Here is an 18,594-nt window from a genome sequence, read left to right on the forward strand (position 1 = left end):
TTTATCTGGAGAAAAGATGGTTCCAGAATGCACTATGGAAATGATGGTGGAGGAAGTGTGATGCTTTAAACAATGTTCTACTGGAAAATCGTTGGTCCTGGCATTCACCTGGATGATATTTTGCCACATACACCTCACCTAAACATTCACTAAAGGAAGGGATCTCTTTTAGCAGAATATTGTATCCTTCCACACTGCAAATATAGTTAAGAGGAGGTTTGAGGAACAGACATTGAACATAAGTGATTTAAATGTTGTAATATTCAGCTTCTGACCACGTTTTCTGATCCCATCACCACTTTCAAGTGTGGGACCAATATGGAAGCAATGGACAAAGAATTCTAGTTCCTACTTGGGCTACCCATATAGGCCCCATCCCACTTGGCCTGCATATTATCTAGGTCAGGGCTAACAACTTTTATACTGTTGTAGAAGCGTGATTCAGTTTGGTTCAGCCCTGAATGGGCTGATGGAGGGGGTGCTTTGCTTGGCTGCCACAGAAGGCCATTGTTTCAGCTCCAGAATGTGTTTAATTAGCAAAGTCCAGAGCATCTACTGTAGTCATATTTATCCAACAGCTGATTTTGAGGGGAAATGAGTAAAACCTTGAGAAACAGCAAATGTGGTGAGAGAATTACAGAGACAAAGCCGCCAGCACTTCTTCCTTTCCATTTCTTTAAATCTGTTATATTTAATTTTTTAAATATTTTTTTAATATTTAAAAGTCAAAATTACTAATGTGTTTACTTATTACGGTAATGGCACACATTGATGTTACAGCCAAACATTACACATTCTCAACACAAGAAAGTGTCCCAACAGCTTAACCTTACATTACACTACACAACAATTCTATTTAGTCTTTAGGCAGCACTAACTGGACATTTATACACTCTATTCACTCTATGTCCAAATTTCTCAGATACAATCATTTTAAGGTCAAAATAATACTGTACTTTATGAATGCAAAAGTATAGTTACCAAAGTCTTAATAGGTGATGTTATGTAAAGCTTAGAAGTGGTTGATTCCTGCATAAGTCAAAATATGTATGCCCTTTTATACAGTCCGTTATAGAGAACAGCATTATATAACTTAACAGTTTCAAAATGATGTAAAATACTAAATAATTTGAATAACACAATTGACATAAATAAGCCAATTGTGAACACTAACTTGATACATCAAACGTTTTTTTTGCTGTTTTTACTTTGGGAAATTGATGTTCATTTCTAAACGAAAACCATGTTTGATTCTTATCAAAATACTGCAGCATTTCAACATTACTGTCCTTTACAGTTTGTTCAGTTTCACTCAGTAACGAGTGCTGTGTGGTTAGTGGGGGCCTGAGTCAACTGTCCTCTGGATGTGAGAAACTTCTAGTACTGGCATCAAGAGCTGGAAAGCATCCTGGATATATGAGGCACTGTTGGAAGCCTGAAATAGAAAAAAGATACAATACATAAATACATATTTAAAAAATCCACTGTGTGTAGTATATGTATGCTTTAATAAATGCATTTGAATTTCAAAGCATCCAGAAAAATAGACTTAAAAGTGATTTATTTACTACTTATATTATTTATAATAATAACATAAAAAGTATACACTACACAAAAAATGTAATCCAATTTAGCGTAGCCAGTTAGCCCAACCGCACACTAGGACTCCAAACACTAGGACTCCTCCTAAGACTAACAATGCACCTGACACTAGGACAAAGGACTAAGGACAAATGACTAAGGACAAGCACATGCCTCCTCCAGTAGATGCAAATAACCTGCAACTGTTTTACACTACTGTCAGTGCAGCATCACTAAGCAGGTAAGAAGTCCAAGTCCAGCAGGAAAGTGCCAGACCTACACTCTGATGCATCATCCAACAGCCACGGCTGCTGATCAGCATCATAGGAATAATGAGAGTAAAAGAGAGCATGGTGAATTGTGCTCTCTCTCAGGCTCTGGCTGCTGATGGATAAGGAGCAGCATGACCCTGGATTCGATTGTGACAGTGTCTTAGTCTACTAAGGCACTTACTGCTGAGCCCCACAAAACATTTTTTTAAGGGTTCTATAGCAAAAGCGAAGGTTTTTACACAATTGAGTTTTGCTTAGAGTGTAATGTTTTTTGTGCCTTCAGCACATTTGTTTTCCCTATACGTACGAAATTAATCACAACCATTGTAACGGTCACATACTTCCATGTGTCCTTTACATGCATGATAAGTAGCACATCCACTAGGGGTACTAGGGTAGTTGAGAGTGGTACTGCTCAGGACCCAGTTTCCCAAAAGCATCGTAGCATTAAGAATGAAAGAGTATTCAGAATGATGCTAGCTTTGTGCTAAGACGTTTTTGGAAAACCCAGTGCAGCTCTGTCTGTATCCGTAAGCTTTTAGAGAATGTGCACGAATACGGCCAAAATGAACGGAGTACAGAGAGCAGGCTTGGCCCATATCCATATTTAATGCATAAATGAGCCTTTAGTTTGTTTGCTTAACCATCTCTGAACATATTTAGTTAAGCCCTGTTGATTGTAGATATAATTCAGCATTTGATTTGTTAGCTTGTTTAGGAAATGCACCTTAATAAACTAGTTCCTGCCTTAAGCTCAATTATTCTTGGTAGGATCTGTGACCCTGACCACAGAGATGTGGATAAAACGAATGAATGAATAAATGAATGAAAGAAACAAACCTCTAGGAATACTCCAGTTATAAGTGGATTAAGGACCTCTCCTTTCTCATTTGACTGTAGAGGAAAGAAAAGGTCAGGAAAAAATACTGCAATTGTCATTAAGGAGATAAATACTGATACAGGTGACAATGATTTAGCTGTCTTACCCCAATTGTTGTTAAACAGGCTGTGAACCTTTTGGATAGTAATGATATTTCCTTGCAGAGAACTATGGTAATTCTGGAAAGTGAAAAGATAAAAAAAAAAAATGCTATACAATATATATAACACAAATAACAAGATAAAATGTAGATTGTCGATAGAGGATAAAATATAAGCTAAAATATTATTTTATACATATATTGTATGATCAGTGAATATATGGATGTGTAGTTAAGTGTAAAATACAAATGCAAATGTAAAAGTCAGTAGTCCTATGTAATGTGATGTACACATAAACAATGTATTTTTCGTATTATTAATAATATGAAGATGTTCTATTCTCAGCTGTTGGTTGGAAGAGACTTACTGTGAAAGGACTTTGGCTTGTTCCAGGGCAGTGACCTCCTCAGAGTTAGAGTGAAGAAGCATTTCTGCCACCTTGTGGAACTGCTCGATAGATCTGGCTGTGAGCTCAGCCAGGCTTGTGATAGCTGAGGAGTGAGCAGCCTAAAGACGAAAACAATGACAATTCCATTGAGTGTTTCATATCTAAAAAGCAGTTTAAAATAAACTATTTATTCAGTAGAAGCAATGACAGAAATGGTGGTATGTAACTCATTTGTTCGTCAAATACAAAGAAAAATCAAAGAACATTGGTGATAAATTCTATGTGGCACCAAAAATGGCTGTTACAAAACAAAAACCTTTTTTTAAATACTATATGGATTTAGTTTTGTTATAAGTTTAGTTTATTATAGTCTATCTATTATTAAATTAGTAAATTAATACTAATTTACACTTATTTTCGAGTGTAAATAATACTATATGTAAATAATACTTAATGCATTTTAACCTTAAAATAAATGTCTTTAAAATAATTGCAATGCCCACGTCACTTGTAATAGCTAGAATAGTGTTTTTTTGTAAATGCTTCTTTCACTTTTAATGCTGTTTCTGTATCTCTCAGTTTGTCCAGAAAGGCATGTGTAAAGTGTGTTCTTTAGTGGTGGTTCAAAGCATCAGTTACACCTCCCATATGAAAAGTACAAAAAAAAAAATGTGCATGTGTGTATGTGTGTATGTGTGTATGTGTATATATATATATATATATATATATATATATATATATATATATATATATATGAAAAAAAGCCCCAAAACAAGAAATACTAATGACCAATATCAAATCAAATGACAAAACATTAGCAGAGAGTTAAAATAACTGCTAAAACCAATAATTTAACAGTCACATGTTGGTATCAGAAGTACTGTCAAACACTATTCTAACCAACACCATGATTAATACCTCAACCGTGCATTTGGTCACTGCTGCCTCCTGTTCATCTCCATCTTCTTCCTGCTGCTTGGCTTCAGTTGGTAGTTTAATGTCTGTGACGCGGCTGAATGCGTTTTTCCGGGCCTGAAGAATACAAACCAATCAGTATGAGTAATATTTTATATTTAAACTTGATTGTACCATCAACAACAAAGTCACACTGTTACCTTGCAAAGCCTCTCAGAGGTTGATGATATGTGAAGTTTTTCAAGTGCTTCATTCAAATCCTTTTCAAAGCTTTCACCAGCATCGTCTAAACAGATGAAAAATATTTTTAGACAAAATAAGAGAAATGAAAAATATATATAACAGTAAAACCTGGGATTCTGGTTACTCACTAATTAAATGCAACAAAGTTTTTTTTATTGTCATATTGCTATTTTTAGTCAAACCTCTATTTGAGATTTTACCTTTTGTATCGTCCACCTCCTCATCATCAAACTCCATGAGGGAGAAGGACTCCTTTATCTGCTCCAGCTCCTCTCTTAGCTGGACCAGTTCATCACCAGACAGGGTGGTCAGCACAGATTTCACCTGCACAAAGCAACAATAAAACATAAAGAACTGACCAGAACACCATACATATATGTGTTTTTATAGATTGTCTTAGGATTATTATAGAAATTATAAACATGTGCATAACAAGCAATGATCAAACATTAGTGATGCATTTAAGTCTTATTTTGTGTAAGATGATAGCATTGTAAACATGAGACAATACTGAATACATTTGGGTGATCTAAAAGCTCCTAAACCATTTAAAAATGCGATTGAAATCCAGTAGTTTAATCTGCAATGCAAGAATATTGGTAGAGATAACATTCTATGGGACAAACATTTAGAGTTGTGTTGTGTTTTTACCTTTGCTTCACTTTCTCTGGACAGGAGCTCTAGAGCCTCCAGGTGGGACAGTCCCTGGAACTCATCGAATAACATGCCATAATGAGCCACCTTTTCCATTTCAGAAGCGACATTCTCAGTCGTCTGCTGCTCTTCTCGTTCCTTTGCCTCCCTCAAAACCTTGAAAGGAGAAAAAACATTTTAACTAATTTTTAAAAATTTTATAATTTACATTTTTAATTACTTAATATAACTTCATTACAATTATTTTGATCAGATATCAACAATCAAGAAAAATGAAGTCTTTAAAAAGTGTAAAATGTTTCATCATATTTGGCATGAGTAAGTATTATGTTCAATATTTACATTTTAAAAGTTTGATGAAAGTGTTAAATTTGTTTATTTTTTTATTTATATATTTTTTTATTTTCCCATGGTGTAGTAATGTCTGTAACTGAGTGCTTTAGAGTGACATCTTAATAAAGTAAAACATTAAAATCATACAGCTGTACTTATAAAAGCAACAGATCTATTAATGTTCCACCCACCTGTGAAAGTGTGGAGTTTCTGATCATCAGCCCTTTAGTTTTCTTGAAGCCGGGGTCTCCCTCAGCGATCACGTCCATCGTCTTCTTTCCAATAAACTCCAACGCATCCAGACCACCACTGATTACTGTTTTACTCTGGCCAGAAGGATAAAGAAACAGTACAAAATGAGTGAGATGGTTCAGAGAACAGAGAATAAAAAGAAAACGCACACGCTATTGGTTCTGTAATCTCTCTATCATCTATAAAGATGTATTCTTACCGTAGTCTGAACCATACTGGAGATAGAAGAAAGCATTCCTATGCTGCTGGAGGACAGCATTCCCATCGTACCGCCCTTTGCGTATCCCTCTTCATCTGCTTTTTCTGCTTCACTGCTGGATGCAGCTGGAGTTGAAGGTGAAATTCGAACAGCATTATTTTCATGTCCTTGTTTTGTACAAGTGCAAGATTAGAGATGTGGGTAATTCTGAAAGCTGAGTCCTTTAATTAAGTACATTTTAATGACAGCTAAACACTTCTAAAATTATACCTTAGTACTTATTTTATTATCATAACAATAAATAATGAATATTACCATCTGTTTTCTCTTCCCGTTCTTCCTGAGCAGAGAGTTCCTCAGGGCTGGGAATTCCTAGTGATGTCTCTGCCTTCTCAATAACTTGAGACAGCCCTTGTCCTTTGCAAGAACACAAACAAACAATTACATACAAACATCAATCTGCGTCTCTTCCATTCAGTTATAAATTATGAACTATCCTAATCTGTTTTTAAATTAGAATTGTTTGACCTATCTCTAAATAGATTTATGCATTTGTCTTTAGTTTTTTTGTGATAATATATTAGTAATGCAGTGACTGAGGACTGATAAGTGTACAAATATCAAGAACTTTAAAGAGACTTGCCTACTGTGGCCACAGTGGCTGTGGCAGTAGAAAGGATGGATTTTCCCCAGCTTCCCCAGTAACCCCAGGAAGAACCCTGGGATACAGTTGTCTGTGTGGGGGTCTGTGCAAAGAAGAAGTAAATAACAACAAACAATTACAGCATGTGATCTTGTTATCTATTTAGTTATCTAGTTAATCTAGTTACCAGTTTAGGAGTAGTTATATAAGACACAATGTTATTGATGGGAAGCACCAAAAGCTATTTAAGTGCTAACAGTGTCCTATTATGAATAGCACTGATAGTCCAATGTTTAACTGCTTAAACTAGAACTTTCTTATTTTAAAAATGAAAGCACTAAACTATGTTTTTGGAAATAACTGACATTCCCACTAGCACCAGTAGTGGGAAAAAATTTAGATGATCAAAAAAAAATTTAGATGATCAAAGTTCACCTGTGCTGCATTTTCTGACGTGACAGCAGTCTCTGGAGTTTCTTGAGGTGGGGGTTTGTTCTCTGGTCTCCTCCTTGTCTTTCGAGTAGGAGCTACGTCTGCAAAGCTGTCACTGTTAGAGTCTGGAGAGGAATCATCCTGCGAAGCTGGCAACTGCTCTTTGGGAGCCGAAACCTCTGCGTTATCCTCTATGTCATTTGCTGGGCTTTTGTTGTCTGACATCTTAAAACATACCAACTTCCTGTTATGGACAGAAAAGGAACAATATATGAAAGCACAGTATGTATTCAGCACAGTATGCATCATAAAGCATATGGGTAAAAGTATTGGGACACTTGCTCATTCAAGTTTTTTACCAAAAACAATTTGTTGAAGTAACAATCTTTACTAGATTTTTGGTGCACTGTTGTGAAGATTATCTGCATTTATCAAACAAACATGTTGGATGATCATCACCCTACCTCATCTAAATTAAGTATTGCAGGGAACACAATTCCACACCTCCATCTTTATACCAATATAGTCTACAATCTGCTCCAGAGAGTCATGTTCTGTTTCAACATGACCTTTCTGCTTCTCTCAGTCCCAAAATCCCCTCTCAGAATACGTCAATTGAAATAAAAATGCCTAGCAGAGACTTTTCCCCATTCTTAGTCAAACAATTTGTCAAACAATCTAATTTCATTTTCAAACTAACTGCTAATCTTAGAGATTCACATACTTTTGCCACTCACAAATATGTAATATTGGATCACTTTCATCAAGAAATAAATTACTAAGTATAATATTTTGTCTAATTTAACTTTAAATTTAACTCTTTTTCTACGTTTAAGACTTGTGTGCAAATGTGAGGATGTTTTAGGTCATATTTATGCAGAAATATAGAACATTCTAAAGGGTTCACAAACCTTCATCACAGCAGACAACCCAACAAAGTAAATCATTGTTCTGTTTGAATTATTTTGTTCTTTTATGTGTTTATCGAACACTAACAGCTTTTTAAACATTATTTTCAGTTGAATAATTCTGGTTGCTGAATTTTTAGTCGATCATTGTTCTGTTTTAATTATTTTGTCCTTTTATGTGTTTATCAAACACTAACAGCTTTTTTTTTTATTATTATTTTTAATCAAATAATTCTGGCTGCTGAAACATAAGTTCTACTAGCAATACAAGGTTTGAGTCACATTTTAAAACATTTTAAAATGTCAAAAGGGACAAGTAGAGGATAGTCATGAGTAAAAATAACGTTCTAAATGCATGCGGTTTGTTGGTATGTATCTTTTTTTTTTTTAGAAACCAAACAAACAAACAAAATGTTTTTTTTTATTTATGCAGTGTTATAAAACTGCAAAAAAAATTGTTAAATATTTGGTCAAACGTTTTTTTTTTTGTTCAGTTTTTATTTGGTGTGTCCCTATTATGCTATCATTGTATCTGTGACTTAAAACGTCTAATAATTACATCATAATATTGATTATGGTCGTTATTGCTGGGACAATATATTGAAAGACGTAATGAACAGTGCAGTTTTTTCTCCTATATTCTGAAGAGTAATGATCCAATTTCAGGAAGGAGTTAAAATGAGATAAGTTATGGGAAAAGTTAAATTAATTACTTTAACATACACAGAAATTAACCAACTGTCCTGGTCTGGCCCTGCACATTATGCTCTCTGAAAAGACAGAGATAAGCCATGGGCTTGTATATAGGTAGCTATAGCTGTGTGTGATGAGTATTATAAACATTAGAGACCTAAATCAATACATGAACTCTCGGGTCAGCTGACCTAATAACATCTGGTAACAGCTGCTTAGGATCACTATGAGGGACTGTGACTGAAATCTCTAACTAGAGCAGGAAGGTAGCAGATATAGCTAATATGACAGATATGTAACTCAGCTATAGGAGGTAATTAAAACAGTAGTGATCTTAACTACAGTTAAGTGACTACAGACACACTGTCACACTAACAACAACACAAAGAATACAAAGAACAGGACGCTACTTTCAGAGCACAGAAAAGACAATAGGCGCTGTTATATCACTACTTAATAACTGCTAAATAAATACAGTAAGACTAACTAAAGAGAAAAGATAAAAATTGAATCAAACCCGTTATTCGCTGTGTTGACTGTCTGGCGATCTTCGCGAGCCACGTCACTGGATTTTGTCCTGAAGGCTGTGATGCGATTTGTTTTTCCTAGTTTATCTTTCCTTCAACTCCCAGAACCGAAGCCTGTGAGTAACCGGAGTCCGCCATCTGCCGGCCTGGAGCGTGTAGTTACTCAACATAGACGGTTACTCAACAGACCTGCAAACCCATGAGCACATAATGTACAAGACAAACTGCATATTGTATTAAGATATATGGCAGCTATTACCTTAATAAAAAAAATACCTAAAAAATTGAGTGAGTTTTAAAATTGTAAATGTTTTCTATCCTTCTTGCTTTTTTTTTGTTTGTATTAAGAAAAAACTTTAAATTTAGGTACCAGTGTAAGCTACTGTCAGCTTGATACCCCATTGATGTGTTTGTTTGTTTTTTATTTTGAGTTTTGTATATGTAGTTGTAATTTAGGGTATTCTGGAAATGTTGGTATTCAAGGAAACTCGTGTTCACGTTTGTTTATGATTGTTTGTTTAATTTCGATTAGGCATATTTGCTGTTTTCTGCTTGTCTGAATTTGTGAACAATAAACGTTGTAAAAAAAAAACATTACACTTAAATAAACTCAATCTTTGTGGCCAAGTCGAGCCTCTTTTTCACATTACGTAAGACTTCAAACTTTCACACTTTAAGTTAAAAGCCAAATCGTAAACAGGTCACGCCCCCTAGTTATCCTGAGGTGATGATTGGACGGCGTGCGACAATCGAACGTTTTCGGCTGCTGTGATTGGTGAGGGCAGTCGCTCCAAGATAACCTGACTCTCTGTTGTTATTTTTTGTCTTTCCCCGAGTCAGTCAGACACGAAAATGGCTGAAGAAGTGGGCGAGCTAACTTCTCCTGGAATCCTTCAAGAAATTTTCACCTCGCCCCTAAATCTGAGCTTGCTGTGCCTCTGCCTCTTCCTCCTATATAAGATTTTTCGGGGAGATAAACCCGCGGACGTGGGCGAGATCGAGGAGCCGCTGCCCAAACTGAAGAAGAGGGATTTCACTCTGGCCGAGCTGAAGGAGTACGATGGAACCACCAATCCCAGAATACTCATGGCTGTCAACGGGAAAGTGTTTGATGTGACGAGAGGAAAGAAGTTCTACGGTCCAGGTAAAAGGTTCATCTGTGCCCATATGGTCTTTAAGAATGTTGTAAAAACAATTAAGTAACGTTAGCTAGCTTTTAGGGTGGGTAACTTTGGCTGGGAGAGAAGGAAAGGCTGGGTTTCCTCTGCATTAATAGCTAAATTAAGTTTTCTGCAGTGCCCAGCGCTCATTTCTTCATGTAATTTCGGCCACCACACCCCTTATTTCCTTCCTAGTCCACTGAAACCTTCTGAAATATTCAACAGCTTCACCTACCTAGCTTATTTTTAGTGTTCAACAACTTCTGCTTCATAGTGCCCTAGCTGAACTATAACCTAGCAAGGTTAGCTAACTAACTAGCTAACTATCAAACCTATCTTTGTTAGATAGATAATTAGCTATCTGTCTATCTAGACTGGTGATTCACAGATGCGTAAGGCAAGTTTAGTAAGATCTGGAGGTCAATGATGAAGACTAGTTTGAAAATGTATCCGTTAGGATGTTATTCTTGTTGTTTGCTAAGATAGTTAGCTAACCTAGCATAACCCCCTGATTCTGAGCAATACCAATCAGAGGTACAAAACAATACAACCCTAATCCTCCTCCTATAACTAATAACTAGTGCTAGCATATTTCCTCATGTGCCTTTTGCACACACATTGTGAACAGGCAGTGCGGGGGCTGTTTGTAGATTGTGAATGAGTAATAAGATCAGGGCAAGGCCAAAGGTCAGGGTCTGACTAGATATTTAAGCTTTGTAGCTATGCAACAAGGGGAAATGTCAAGTCCAACCTGTGCCCTTGTTTCACACAGATCTGATAATTCCACATATTTCTGAGAATGTTTCACATAATCCAATCTGTTGATATGAAATGGTGTGTTGTAGAGCAAATTACAGGATCAGATTTCTTTACAATGATGTTAAGATTGTCTTTGCAATACAGCTCTGGAAAAAAGAGACCACTTAAAATGATGAATTTCTTTGATTTTACCCAATTGAAAACCTCTGGAATATAATCAAGAGGAAGATGGATAATCGCAAGCCATCAAACCAAACTGAACTGCTTGAATTTTTGCACCAGAAGTGGAATGTAGTTATCCAAAAGCAGTGTGTAAGACTGAAAGGTGGAGGAGAACATGCCAAGATGCGTGAAAACTGTGATTAAAAACCAGGGTTATTCCACCAAATATTGATTTCTCAACTATAAAAACTTTATAAATATGAACTTGTTTTTTCTTCGCATTATTTGAAATCTGAAAGCTCTGCATCTGTTTTGTTATTTAAGCCGTTTCTCATTTTCTGCATAAATGCTTTGAATTACAATATTTTTATTTGGAATTTGGGAGAAATGTCTGTAGTTTGTAGAATAAAACAACAATGTTCATTTTACTCAAACAAATAGCAAAATCAGAGAAACTGATTTAGAAACGGAAGTGTATTTTTTTTTCCAGAGCTGTATGTTTAACAACTTGTTATCCAAAACCACCTCCAGTAAACCTATGTCTTGTGCATTTTGTACGTAAAGATGATGATGTTGGTTAAATAGTTGAAATTTGTTAAACTTTGTCTAACACCTTTCATATAATTAAGTACTACTAATGGGTTTCAAAATTCTTTTTTTGAGAGTTTATATATTTATTTATTTTTTTACCTATGTAACTTCAGTTTTTTATTTGAAAACAAACAGCACCATTTGCTCCAGTGCTGTTTTTTTTTAAGAATAGTAAGCAGCCTCCTTCATTCTTACATGCAGCTTTTTTATTAAACACGGTGCAAACATAACATCCTTGTATTTCAGTAAAGGTAAAGTGTAAAACATCACTGCCACATAAGAGTTATTTACAAGTTTCTGATGGCAAATCTCTGTCTACTGAGATTCCCTCTTGCAGCTACTTTATGTAAATATTTACAATCTTGATTATCCCATTTTGAAAATCGCATTTAAACAGTAATTCGATAAGTCAAATTAATTCAGTTAACCTCCCAGCCCTGGTAGGATTATTGAGAAACAGGTGGTATTTGTCATTTCAGCTAAGTCATGTAAATTTGCACATGTCTATTTAACCAAACCCATGTCCTCCAGGAACAATTTCAACCCAAGCAACCTTTGCCTTAGAAATGGTGATAACAGGCTTTGCCTGTGGAGAGAATAAATACGTTAAGCAAGCTGTTCTTATTTCTGTGCTTTTCCTGTGTCTTTTTCAGATGGCCCTTATGGGGTCTTTGCGGGAAGAGATGCTTCAAGGGGATTGGCTACATTTTGTCTGGATAAGGAGGCCTTGAAAGACGTGCATGACGACCTTTCGGATCTCAATGCCATGCAGCAGGAGAGCCTGAGCGAGTGGGAAACACAGTTCACCCGTGAGTCAAGGGACAGCTGGTCTGACTCAGAACCCGGGATTGCGTGTACTAAGGCTGCACAATATAGGAAAATACTGACATTTTGCTGCAATAATTATTACATTATTAAAAAGATAGGATTATTTTTTTAAGTCAGTGAGCCAACATTTTAGCTTAATAATAATGTACATTGTGTATCAAATATTGGAAAAAAATATATTGGAAGATATAGCTGCCTCTGTATTTTTAATATTATATTTAAAAGCATAAAAAAAATGCAATAGCTCAACATCACCCAATATAATATTTTGCTCCATCGGATCACAATAAAAGAAACATTTAAACTATTCATTTAAACTATGGCCCTGCTTAAAAGTCGAAAACTTGGTCCAATTTAAAGATGTGATCTTACTCCAGTTCAACTGAACTATAGGTCATTGTGTTTAAAATGTTAAAGCTTTTCTTGGTTCAGATATGCGGACCAATTACAGGAAATTGGTGCAGGCAATTGTGACCCATTAAATAGAATGGAATGAAATATAAAAAAGAACCAGTGGCAGTGTTGTGTTGCACCTGCGTCATGCAACCGTATGTGCACAACAGATTATGCTTGTGATTCTGTAACTGTGTATTGTAACTCTACTGTAAATTAACCCTTATTTATACACAAACATAAAATGAATTGAATGGATTATGGTACTGGCAGAGATCAAATTCTGGCAGCAATTGTATGAGTGTGTACAGAGTAACAGGAACAATGATTCAGAATTTAGTCCAGACATTTATGTGTGCAAAAGGTAAGTGCCCTAAAATGTACTGCAAACAGAAACATTCCTCTGATTTAGGCATTTTTTGGCAAATCAGATAAAATGATCGTTGTTTTAAAGCAGAATCAGAGTGAAAAATGTTTTCCATTTGCTCCACAGAAAAATATGACTACATTGGCAAACTCCTGAAGCCTGGTGAAGAGCCAACAGAGTACACAGACGATGAAGAAGTGAAGGACAAAAAGAAGGATTAGAATGCCCAGAAGCACCAGAGGCAGCCAATCACCTCAGTTCCTAGCATTTCTGCAGTCATCATTAAGTGCCGATAATCCCGTTTCACCTTGACTGTTTGATCAGAGCAATGATATCTTCATGTTTTTCAGTTTGCCTCACTGTGACCTTAATTAACCTGTCTTAGATTGCCAAGAAGGGGTTCAATCTTAAATCATTTCTCTTAAAGAAGGCTGTAGTGTATGTGAGATTGGCAGTATATGTCATTCATGATCTGTAGTTGTGATGGTTGAGATATGTCTGAGTAGTGTACTGTGATGACTGATATGGTACCCACTTTTATATTCTGATTGTTTGTTTGTGGGCATTTTATCGAATGTGAATGTTGGACGGACACAGAATTGCAATACACTACAGATAATTCACACAGCATTTCAAAAGCCCTTGGTAGAGGGAGTTGTTGGAATGTGCTTTATTATTCTTAAGGTGCGGATGAAATGTAACATTCCAGTGTTTGGGACCTAGGTAAAGATTAGAGTGCTCAGTTGAAACACTTGTTGTACCTGGAAAATTATCATTAAAGACAATGTTGTGTAACCCTGGTCTGGTTTATAATAACAAAATGGATCTTTCTTGGTTCCGACATCATTAATACACAATTTATAATATTTCAGCTCATCATTATAAGATCAGTTACAAAATGCTTTACTTCACAAAAAATACTGTATCTCTTGTATTATTTTTTTTTTTGCATAATTTGAAAACTCCAGTTACTCTTTGCATATACTTTGCATCATGATAGACAGCTACAGTATTACTTAACAATACATTGAGCACATTCTAGATCTATAATTGCAGGCTGTAGTCCTTCTGTCTTTCTGCATACTTGAATTGCCTCCTTTGACCCTGTTTTTCAATGCTCAGAACATTGACATTTGCTTTGGCTGGTATGTGCATGGCTAGCAGAAGAATCAATTAGGTGAGGGGCAAAATATTTTTTAATTTGACTTGCTATTAAACTAGTATAATATTAGACTAGTATGATATCCCATAACTGTGTGCCATATCTCTTAGACGCTGAAGTATGCTGCACTGACCTGTGGCATATGTGTGTGGGGGGTATTGAATGAGATTCAATGTGGTTTCTGTCATTTATCTGTCTGCACAATTCTTGAATAATGCCCAATAAACTTTTATAATTACTTGCATTAATGTACAAGATTTTAAGAGGTCCTTACACACGGTTATTTTCAGCACAATATATCATCCCAAAATATAGTGATCATGATAAGCCTAACTACGGTAGTAGTAGGCCTGTCACAAGTTTTTACATAACAAGTTGAAGGCAGACACCCCCCCCCCCACACACACACACACAAAAAAAACAACACGATTTTAGGCAGGCATAAAGGAGGACAAATGGAAATAGTGGGATAGAGGGGGAAAAGACAGAGAAAATGTTAATGCTCATTGTGTTTTTTTTATCCTGCACAAGCCAGAGCCTAGATTTAAGAATGGGTTAGCGTGTCAAGATAGTGCCTTTCTTTATGCCACGCCCACAGCTGTTCAGGTGTTTGTCAGGATGCCTGGGTTTTCTAGCAGATTGCGTGAGAAAGTGAGCACACATCTTGATTGCATGTGTGCGCTTATTTTGGTCCACACACAGCTGTGTGTTCACCCACACTTCCAACAGATGTATCGGTTGGTCCTGTAGATCCTGCACATTTGTTGATTGCCAAAGTTGGCATCCCAATTGGTCCCATAAACGCTTGTCCAGCAATAAATCTGGCGGGCCAAGGCCTGTCTGTGGGTGAGCATTATCCTGCTGAAAATGCCAGTTCGAAGTCCTGCGATGAGGGGCAACATTTGGCAGCAGGGTGTAAGACTGGTGGAGGAGAACATGCCAAGATGCATGAAAACTGTGATAAAAAAGAAGGGTTATTTTACCAAATATCAATATTTCTTAACTCTTAATACTTTATGAATATGAAATTTTCTTTGCATTATTTGATGTCTGAAAGCTCTGCATCTATTTTGTTATTTCAGCCATTTCTCATTTTCTGCAAATAAATGCTTCAAATGACAATATTTTTATTTGGAATTTGGGATAAATTTGTTTCGTAATTTATAGAATAAAACAATAATTTTACTCAAACATATACCTATAAATAGCAAAATCAGATGAACTGATTCAGAAACTGAAGTGGTCTTTTTAGTTTTTTACCGATGCAGCTTAACCGTGTAAAAGTGGAAAATAAAAGTATGTGTCAGAAGTGGGATTCGAACCCACGCCTCCATTCGGAGACCAGAATACCCGCTTTAACGGAAGGACTGAACCTTGAGTCTGGCGCCTTAGACCACTCGGCCATCCTGACACGGCAACATGAATTGATCAAATCGACGCCTTTATATGACCTACCAGGACTAATTCTCTTAAATTTTCTTCCATATTTTTTTATTTTACTTCAGGGGTCGCAAATAACTGTTTGCTAAACAAGCTAGCTAACTAGGTTACATAATGTTAACCGTTCTTTAAACTAGCAGGTATTGACCGATAGCTGCATCGAATCCACGACAGATTAACTAGTTAGCTGGCTAGTTAATATATGTTGGATTAGCTAATAGCATTTTAAGACCAGATATAACGCACTGAATCAACCACATTTTTGCGGATAATAACAATATTGTTGGTTATTCGGCTATGTTCTATAACCAGCGCGCTATAAATGATCTGTATGTGTATATGTTTGGTGGCAGAGATTTGTAGATCAGCGAATCGCACAGCTGCGTTTCGAGCGCCCACAACAAGCACTGTATGCGCCTGCGCTTTAAGACATCCGCGGATATCCGGCGTGTGGGACCTGCCATTTTGTTTTAGACCGTTCAAGGGTATTCAGCCAGTGAACGAAACAGACTAAATCAGCATGTATCGCTTCGCCAAAGCTGCTCTGAACCTCACAGGTAAAATCTATTACATGTTCTTCTTTTAGGAAAGGTTACCTGAAATGGAACGTGGCGTAGAGGCGTCCAGCAATGCTTTAATTCTCTTTAGTTTACCTGCAAAGGAGAGCAGAGCTGCCTGCCTCTAGCTGATGTAGCTAGGTTAGCTAGTTAAGCTAGCGCTAGCCTTAGCCTAGGTTTCCTTAAGTAGCTACAAAAGCAGGTCTGGAAAATCTGGAGCCACTAACCTTCATTAAATTTACGGTGTGTGGTGCTAGATATTATCGTAGGTTTTTATTGATTTCCTGGCGTTTCTTTTAGTCCTGCTCTGGTGTGGTAACCTTAGCAGACAGTAAAAGTCAGTTCAAGTCCACACTTGATTCACACAGTGTGACTACAATTATAGCTTATTTTAAATGAACTCTCTATAGGTAATTTATTTGAAGTTCAATGTAATATGTTAGACATTCAACAGAAATGACAGAAATCACCTTTTATATATGTCCTTTGTATACACTGATTTTTGTAAATGTCATTCAAAAACATTCTCATCTTTCTTAATTCAGTATGTAATTCAATGGATTGAATGTATTGTTTTGTATTGATCCATTCATAATGGAATTTTGTTACAATGCAAAAGAAAAAAAGTTTTTGTGAAAAAGATTGACAGACAACATGTATGTATGTGTGTGTATGTAGAGCTAACCTTTTATTTTATTTCAATCTTGAGTGATGTTTGCAGCCATATAATATCTGTTGTTTTAACTTGAATATGGGGCTGCACTGGCCTGCTGTTGAATTATGTAACTCGTATTAATCAAAAATTGTATATAGATGCTAGAAGGTCAGTGTCTTTTATTAAATGTCAATTTTGTTCATTTCAGATCCCCCCCACAATTTCACCCAGTATTCACTTAGTCACTGTAAAGACAACAGTGCTCAGTGCACATTGATGTTTTACTCCTCAATGACATGGAATAATGCTGTAACCTTGGAAAGCCATGTCTTTTTCTTCTCCTCTTTCTCTTTAGGTCAAGGTTCTCGTCAGATTGCTGTGCGAAATAGCTCAACTCTGAGCCCAGACTTTCATTCAAAATATGGCCTACCTCTGCTGATTGGCGGTGCCACATTTTGTGCTGCAATCTGGGGCTATGTGAGTTCACCAGTTTTCTTCATCTTGTGTCCAGCCCAGATATATATGAATTCTATCATGATCTTCCAGAAGTTCCAGAAGTTTTGTATAATGATTATGTTCATCATTCACAGGTAATCACGTCAACTGGCATTGCATGGAATCTGTCTCCTGTGGGCAAGGTGCAGCCTAAGGAATGGAAGGAGTAAATGATGCCACCCAGCAGTTTTCCTTTTGCCTGGAAATAGAGAAATGGATCAACCCAAAACATTCTGAACTTTTTCCATGTTTCTAATGGATACGCTGTGTACCTAAGCCCTGTCCTTTGGCTTGGCATGTCTGTAAAAATGTAATAAATTAATTAACACAATGTGTTGCTGTAACTTTGTGAATTTATTTGTGGCTCAATACTGAAAGACACTATGGTAAACATTTGGGGATTTTTTTTCCTCCCCTTTTCTTTTCTTAAGAAGGTAGATTACCTTTTAATTTATTCTCTCTCTCGCTATCTCATGTGGTCATGCACAAACACACACAACTAATGGCGCTTTTCCTCTTTTCAAACTGTTGAAGGTGGAATATGGAGCAACTCTAACGTTTATTTCTTCAGTGTAACTCAGCACATTACAATAGTATAGTTTAAAAGACATAAAAGCTACCCTGGGATATTATAATACAGTAAAAAAAAAGTAGTCTACCAGGAGTACCAGAATTAAAAAAAAATGTAATCACGATTTTATCCTTGATTTAGTCACAGAGTATTGTTGTGATTAATAAAAAAATACAAGCCATTGTCACCAACAATACAACTCTGTGATTTAACACTGCTGTTTAATTCATATCTTAAATACACTATCAAAAGCTAATACTTGAAGAAATAGTGATTCATTTTGATCAATCACAGAAATCTTTATCATCTATTAATTTAAATATTTCTTAAATCGGTTGACGCCTCCAATGAATGCATGTAAAATTAGTGTAGATTTAATTGTGTAATTGCTTATATACTTTTTAATGCGTTATTAATCTTTACAACAATGTGA

The 18,594-nt window shown here is 36.1% G+C and overlaps 3 protein-coding genes and 1 non-coding gene across 4 annotated transcripts; 2 read left to right on the forward strand and 2 right to left on the reverse strand.

Moving 5' to 3' along the window:
* Nucleotides 1–725: 725 nt before the first annotated feature.
* Nucleotides 726–9,158, reverse strand: fam114a2 (family with sequence similarity 114 member A2). Its single transcript, XM_007244467.4, has 14 exons — nucleotides 9,012–9,158; nucleotides 6,897–7,137; nucleotides 6,462–6,564; nucleotides 6,134–6,235; nucleotides 5,819–5,943; nucleotides 5,559–5,693; nucleotides 5,032–5,190; nucleotides 4,581–4,704; nucleotides 4,338–4,423; nucleotides 4,141–4,254; nucleotides 3,202–3,341; nucleotides 2,840–2,912; nucleotides 2,694–2,747; nucleotides 726–1,435 (listed from the first exon to the last, which is right to left on the reverse strand). Exons 2-14 carry the CDS (start codon nucleotides 7,116–7,118, stop codon nucleotides 1,334–1,336), a joined length of 1,539 nt encoding a protein of 512 aa, XP_007244529.2. The 5' UTR covers nucleotides 7,119–7,137; nucleotides 9,012–9,158; the 3' UTR covers nucleotides 726–1,333.
* Nucleotides 9,159–9,803: 645 nt separating this feature from the next.
* Nucleotides 9,804–14,076, forward strand: pgrmc1 (progesterone receptor membrane component 1). Its single transcript, XM_007244465.4, has 3 exons — nucleotides 9,804–10,165; nucleotides 12,347–12,502; nucleotides 13,408–14,076. The coding sequence occupies exons 1-3, from the start codon at nucleotides 9,874–9,876 to the stop codon at nucleotides 13,500–13,502; spliced, it is 543 nt and encodes a 180-aa protein (XP_007244527.2). The 5' UTR covers nucleotides 9,804–9,873; the 3' UTR covers nucleotides 13,503–14,076.
* Nucleotides 14,077–15,744: 1,668 nt separating this feature from the next.
* Nucleotides 15,745–15,854, reverse strand: trnal-caa (transfer RNA leucine (anticodon CAA)). The gene is made up of 2 exons: nucleotides 15,817–15,854; nucleotides 15,745–15,790 (listed from the first exon to the last, which is right to left on the reverse strand). It is a non-coding gene; the product is annotated as a tRNA-Leu (tRNA).
* A 459-nt stretch (nucleotides 15,855–16,313) lies between these two features.
* On the forward strand, nucleotides 16,314–17,923 carry LOC103037916 (cytochrome c oxidase subunit 7B, mitochondrial). The gene is made up of 3 exons (XM_007244464.4): nucleotides 16,314–16,440; nucleotides 17,451–17,572; nucleotides 17,686–17,923. The coding sequence occupies exons 1-3, from the start codon at nucleotides 16,404–16,406 to the stop codon at nucleotides 17,758–17,760; spliced, it is 234 nt and encodes a 77-aa protein (XP_007244526.1). The 5' UTR covers nucleotides 16,314–16,403; the 3' UTR covers nucleotides 17,761–17,923.
* Nucleotides 17,924–18,594: the final 671 nt, after the last annotated feature.

Source organism: Astyanax mexicanus, chromosome 17 (genome assembly GCF_023375975.1).
Source record: "Astyanax mexicanus isolate ESR-SI-001 chromosome 17, AstMex3_surface, whole genome shotgun sequence".
Lineage (NCBI taxonomy): Eukaryota > Metazoa > Chordata > Actinopteri > Characiformes > Acestrorhamphidae > Astyanax > Astyanax mexicanus.